At 32.7% G+C, this 6801-nt stretch overlaps 1 protein-coding gene across 2 annotated transcripts; it reads left to right on the top strand.

Moving 5' to 3' along the window:
* The first annotated feature begins 3309 nt into the window (after positions 1-3309).
* LOC137822518 (uncharacterized) lies at positions 3310-6801 on the top strand. 2 transcript variants are annotated; one of them, XM_068627413.1, is made up of 9 exons: positions 3310-3439; positions 4086-4531; positions 4919-4952; positions 5060-5287; positions 5552-5641; positions 5749-5814; positions 5909-6000; positions 6099-6146; positions 6432-6801. In XM_068627413.1, the coding sequence occupies exons 2-9, from the start codon at positions 4161-4163 to the stop codon at positions 6547-6549; spliced, it is 1047 nt and encodes a 348-aa protein (XP_068483514.1). In that variant the 5' UTR covers positions 3310-3439; positions 4086-4160; the 3' UTR covers positions 6550-6801. The 2 variants fall into 2 exon arrangements, with proteins under 2 accessions (XP_068483514.1, XP_068483513.1); XM_068627412.1 differs by lacking the exon at positions 3310-3439 and having other exon boundaries at positions 3619-4531.

Genomic DNA, 6801 nt, shown 5'->3' with positions numbered 1-6801 from the left:
TCTTCTAGAGAGCAAAGAGAAAAACACAATTATATGGTGTTGATGATGATGAGGTGCAGAATTAAAGAACATATAATGGAAAGAAACAAGATGGAAACCGAATAGGAAAGGAAGAACACAAGAACATAAAAAGGAATGAAAATGGTGCAAATAAGAAAGGAAAAAGATGAAGAGATGAAGAAAGTTTATAGAGAATGGAGCAAGGAATCACGCCACTTGGAAGGGGGGGGGGGGGGGAATTCCAAGATGAGTGGTGAATAGTCGCTACTTGAGGTGCACTACTCTCGAGATAAGACCCAAGAACAATTTAGGAGACAAAACTCACTAATCACTCAAGCAAAGTTTCTCTTCTTAATTCAAATTCAAGTGTGTCAATTACATGAGGCAAGACACCCTTTATATAAGAGAGAGAGAGTTGGGGAGCAAGACTGAGAGGGGTAGGGGCGTCATTTGTGAAAAACATTCTAGAAGGTAGGTCAAAAAACCCTAAACCTAAGTTCACTTGTCATGAAAGGTGTGTTTGACACAAACCCAATTTATGCTAAGTACACCCCAATTTATGCTAAGTAAACTCTACTCTAGCTTGTTCTTCCATTTGGACCCTAAAGTGAACCCAATTTATTTACATAAACTTGTCTTGTGAAAAGACTAGAAGGAAAAACATATGATGTTGTGGTTTATGTTTTGTTCTTTTTTTGCTGAGGCTCTCTTGAGGTTTGGTTGGGTCTTGTCTTGTATGCTGATATGACTGACCTAATTGTGAAGTGTCTGTTGTATCCTTAGTCATCTATTTGTCAAGAATGGACTTAAAATCCTTTATAAAGTTAGTCAAAGAATCTAGGAATAAGGAAACCACATCAGCATTCATCCCCGAACCAGTTTTGGAAGAAAAACTAGTTAATAACATCTCTTGAGATTTGATGGGACCTAGTCTTATATGTTGGGATGACTGACCTAATTATGAAATATCTGTTGTATCCTTAGTCACTTGTTTGTCAAGTAGTTTGTATCAACAATAGACTTAAATTTTTTTATAAAGTTAGCCAAAAATCTAGAAATAAGGAAACCACATCATCATTCATCCTCCCTCATCCCTCAAGTCCAGTTTTGGGAGAAAACCTAGTTAATAATATTACAAACATAAATAGGGAGCACTATCAGAGTTGAGAGCAAAAACAAATTTCTTAATCTCCTCATTAGAATGGCACCTAACCAACACGATATTGTCAACCTTAAAAACGACTCTAGGAATATGGTAAGCAGTCAAATCCTCCCAGAAATCCATAGAAACAGCATCAGAATTATCATACAATTTTTTTAAAAAAAGAAATAATTTGTTCCTCAATATCCTTCATATCGTCAAAAACCAAATCCCCTTCCACCAACCTATGAATCCCAATGGAATTAGCACACTTTTAACCTGCATGAAAGAAATAAGAACTACAATCCCCATCTTTAAACCAAAACAGAATCAAAGTTTTACAAGACTTAACTTTTGTTTAGAGAGAAACCATATAAACTCAGCATGATCAACTAACAACCTTTCATTTATTTAAGTTTTTTTTAAGATTAAACGAGATAATAATAATATATATAATGTTTAGTAGTTTTTTTGATTCATAATAGGAAAGGAAAATATATAATTTTTTTATAAATATTAATTATAAAAGAAGTTAAAATAAACTTTCAAGATAATTTAATGAATAAATTTTAAAAATTATGATAACTTTTGTTGTCTTTTCTCTAGATTACATGTCCTTTCAATATTAAGAAAAAACAAAAAAAAAGGATATTTTAATAAACTTGTTTTTAAAGTTTTCTTAGTAATATTACATTTTGTGCCTGAGATACAGAGACAAAAAGAAAGAAAATAAAGAAATAAACAAGACTACTTATGTGATAGATAAAATATAAAATAAAAAACATTATTTTCATCCTATGTCATCTCTTATTTTCGTCCAACCCCCTTTAAATACAAAGAATATACTTCATCCATGGTTTTGGTTTAAAGATAATCACATTTATTACAAAATATTCCCGTATCTTATTTTGTACTTAATATGAAAATGTAGTCACAACTTCCTCTTTAGGATTTATGGATATAGAAAAAACATCTATGGCAGGATAATTTTTTAAAAATATTTATAGTGAGAGGTCAAATAAATTAGATTCTTCATAAATTAAAACCAAGTCATAAATTAAAACTGCATTTTAATTTTGAAGAAACTAAACAAAAAATTTCCAAAAGTGTTGAAACACAAACTAATTTGTATTTATAAGAAAAAACAATGATGTCAACCTTTATGTTAGAATTCCACATCGACTTGAAGAATATTTTATTATATATAAATAGGTTCATTTCATAAACTGATTTTATGAAGTTGAGTTAGACTTAAAATTCCCTTTTTAATAATATATTTTATGAATATTTATAAAAGTCATCTTAATAAAGCCTAATTTTTTTATTTTTGGGAAAATAAGATTGTGGTATTTTATGAAAAAACAACAACAATGGAATTAAGAATGTTTATGGAGGAATCTGAATTAAGAAAGTGGCATGTAGTTGTGATGCATTAGAAACCGTGAGCATGAGATAGCTACATTTGCAAATGGTTCATAGTCATGCATCTATTATTACAAGGATCATGCAGTCACTGTTGCCACAATTCCAACCAAACGAGGTGGTCTCAACTCCCAAAAGTGGACCCAAACAAAGCACAAACAATTAACATTTTCATTCTTCCACTCTCATCATCACTACCTCCTCACAACTTTCATTCATTAATTCATTCCCCAAGTTCTTCCTTTGCATCCTGCGATAATTGTGTCCATTAACACTAACAAACACACACCAAAGAGTATTTTAAAGAAAATGAAATTCGAATTGCTTAGTTTATTTGAAGCTGTTCAAACTCACCACAGATTGTCCAAATCAACCATCATGTTTCAAACTATTGTTGAAATATAAGGTTTCCTACACACTAATCTTCATTATTTTAGCTTTTTTTTATTTTTATGTGTGTCTCTCTGATCTCCTTCTGAGTAAGTTAAGCACTTTCCTCCTTTAAGAACAACCAAGGGCTCTCACAAGAGACCTGTTCTTGGATTATTATATAGACGAAGCAACCCCACCATAGCACAATGCGCATCCCAAATTCCCAACACAAAATCCAAAATTGAAAATGACCCCTGTCGCTTTCCTCTGTGTCTGCCATAGTTTTTTTTTTATAAAAAGTAAAAAATAAGATTGGTAATTCTAGAAAAACCCCACAAGCAACATGCATGTCTTTCATTGGTTAATTAAAAATTTGCATGGATATGTGTACATCAAAACTTCAGCAAGTTTAAAAAAGAGATAATATGAAGTTAAAGTTAGTAACTTCAAAAAAAATCTAAGTGAAGAAGCTTGTGCAAAAAGCTCCAATTCTTTTCTTTTCCTGTATGTAACCTTCCATATTTTTGTTTTTTTGTTTTTCTATATACAAAAGCAAAGAAGCAAAGCATCTTCGCTTCTCGTACATATCCACATTGTCTTGTTTTCCCTTGCAAGTTTCAACCTTTTCCTTGCTTAAGAGTTTAGCTCCCACCTTTTTACCCGCTTTATAAGTCCATTGATGCACTGTTAAAACTGTCGCGTATCTTCTTTTGCAAAAAAATCATTTAAGTTTGGAATCTCTACATAATCCAAGCGATTAATGTGGTCAAAATGGGTCAAGAATTTCAACTTTTTGGTTCTTAATGGCCCAAAATTTCTGCACCTGTCCATATTTTGATAAGCATGCCAAACGCATGAGTACTTTCCCATTGAGGTTCTCTTGTGTTTGTTTTGGTAGCATGAAATGGTTCTCTGTAGTGGTTCATTTGCTCATGAGTTGTAGTTCAGAGCCCTATGTGGGCTCTGATTTTATTTCACCCTTTTCAAAGTTTCTATATTTCCTTTCTGGGTGTTTTTGTTTCTGAGATATCAATAACAGGAAGCACTTAAGTTTTCCTACTTGAATTTGTTCATTCATTCTTCAACAGTGGTTGTTTTTAATTTCCAACATTTCTCTTTTCATTCTCTTTTACATCTTGTAATAATCTAGGTAGTGGAAACAAGACCAGTCCAGCTTAAGATTGCTAGTGTGAGAAACCTCAGAAGAAGGTAAAGTAAGTCCATCATGGTCTTTCTAATAGGCTCTCACAAGGACTCATGGCAGCCCATTATGACTGCAAAGACAAATACACACAGTTACTGGCTTAATTGGAGAGCTTTTCTTTGTTCCATATGGATTCTGGTTTCAGTAATGTTGTCAGCGTTGCTTGTATGGAAGTATGAGCGTTTGAGAAAACCAGCAACCAATGAAAGCGGGGAAACACAAAAAGAAACATCAGCAACTTTGTATGAGGATGAAACTTGGAGGCCTTGTCTAAAAGGAATTCACCCTGCATGGCTCATGTCTTTCAGAGTTGTGGCCTTTATTGCTCTTTTGGTGCTTCTCATATTCAGTTCGATTGTTGATGGAGGAAACATTTTTTACTATTACACTCAGTAAGTTCTTTTTCCTAGTTGAATTTATCTCCATTAAAATTTGATTGCTATTGGAAGGGACACTATGAATAGGAGCATTGTGAAGTGTACTGTGTTTTAAACAAGATTAATCTCAAACTATAATCATGCTGTAATTTTGCCAAAGGGGTTGTGCGTATAATTGTTATTATTCTTTGTCTGCTCTTGGAATTAGGCTTCTATAATCTGTGACCAATCACTTATGAAATTTGTTAGTTAGGAGTCTGAATAAAGAATCCTTGTAAGAAAGTAAGTGCTTACCTGATTTAAGATGCCGATGTAAGAAAATAGATGGAAACCACTATAACTGTATTGATAAGGCATTTTTGACGTTTTATTTGAGTTAATTTGTTAATGGTTTGTGAACAGGTGGACTTTCACTTTAATCACCATATATTTTGGGGTAAGTATAAGTGGCCAATATCTTATTTTTCTGTAGTGATGTTACTCTTTCATAATTTAGAATGCAATACCTTACATAAACTTGTCCTTGTGTGCTTGATGCTGCAGCTTGGATCATTGCTCTCCATACATGGATGCTACAAACATCATAAGAAAGCAACTGGGTATAAGGTTGACCATGTTGATGGAGATGCAGAGAAAGGAATATATGATTCTTCTGCATTACCACAAAGCTCTAATAATCCATCTGACCAAGAGAAGAGCTTGGGAGCCTCAGAAGTTATTGTTCGCCAACATGCAGGGATTTTGGGTTATATTTTTCAAATAATATTCCAGGTATACTTCCCATTTTTCATGTATCACTGATTGAAGTGCAAGCCATAAGAGTTATTATTATGATGAATTTAGTTCATAGTATAACATTGCACTCTGATTATACTCAAAAATTGAGTAAGGAGATCAACATTCTGCTTTTCCTGCACAGAGTTACACTTTGTAGCAAGTTTATTCTTTCAGCCTTTGCTTACAAAAGTGGAAGGGAAAGAACATAGCTGTTCCATTTACCACATAATTGATTTTTTTCTCTTCACTTGTGAACAGATCAATGCTGGTGCTGTCATGCTCACAGATTGTGTATTTTGGTTTATAATAGTTCCATTTCTAACTATCAAAGATTACAACCTAAATTTTGTAAGTATCATTTATGGCCCCATTGACTAACATTTTTTCTCTTATAATTTCTATCACATAATTAAGCTGGATATTTCTTGACCATGTGTTCTATTGTTCTGTGGTAGTTGATAGTCATTATGCACTCAATCAATGCAGTTTTCCTCATAGGTGACACAGCTTTAAATTGTCTGGTGAGTTTCTGCATTTGATTCCATTTATTACTCCACTTCCAATGCTTATGCATCAGAAAATTCTCGCCCTTTACTTTTTTTTTTTCCTCTTCAGCGGTTCCCTTGGTTTCGAATTGGATACTTTTGGCTGTGGGCAATCATATATGTGATTTTCCTGTGGATGGTTCATGCTTGCATTAACCTCTGGTATAAAGTCTTCAACTATGTTGTTATACATAATTCATTCTACTACAAGACATCTTATAAATAATTTTCTAATATAATTTCTTCTCTGGACAAAACAGGTGGCCTTATCCATTTCTTGATTTATCATCCTCTTATGCTCCACTCTGGTACCAATTTTATTTCTTCCTAATTATATATTATTTGAAATTGGTATACCAAAGCAGAAAACTAAAGGCCAGCTTTTGAAGTTTCTTTTGTCTTGTTTACTAATCAAAATAAGAACTTCAGAACTTGTGCTGACTTTTAATACAAAGGGGTAAAAAACTTTAATGTTAACCAGGAAACAATAATAAAAAGAGTTAAAGAATAGTATATTATGTTGTTACTCTAATCCTTGTTCTAGCAAGTTTAAGATATCTCATACTTATTAATAACTTGTAATTGCTTTGTAGGTACTTTGCAGGGGCATTATTTCACATTCCATGCTATGGAATTTTCGCTTTGTTAATGAAGCTGAAACACCATATTTTGTCAACTCGTTTCCCAGACTCTTATCAATGTGCCAAATGAATTCAACCCAACACTGGAACACACCACCTTCAATCTTCTTATTATTTATGTTCAAGAAAATATAAAGAAGAAGAGAGATAAAACTATTATTCTGTAGCAATAGGATTTTCACAAATAAAAACAAAATATACTTTCTTCTATCAGAACAGTCATTAGAATTTTGTTCTTACTCTCAACACTCAATTAGAAAAAGAACTGTGTAACTAATTATGAATTTATAAGCACTAAACCAAGATTATTTATCAGTGTTAA

Source organism: Phaseolus vulgaris, chromosome 9 (assembly GCF_000499845.2).
Source record: "Phaseolus vulgaris cultivar G19833 chromosome 9, P. vulgaris v2.0, whole genome shotgun sequence".
NCBI classification, from domain to species: domain Eukaryota; kingdom Viridiplantae; phylum Streptophyta; class Magnoliopsida; order Fabales; family Fabaceae; genus Phaseolus; species Phaseolus vulgaris.
Note: the sequence above shows the minus strand (reverse complement) of the source record. Positions and strands in the feature narration are given on the sequence as shown.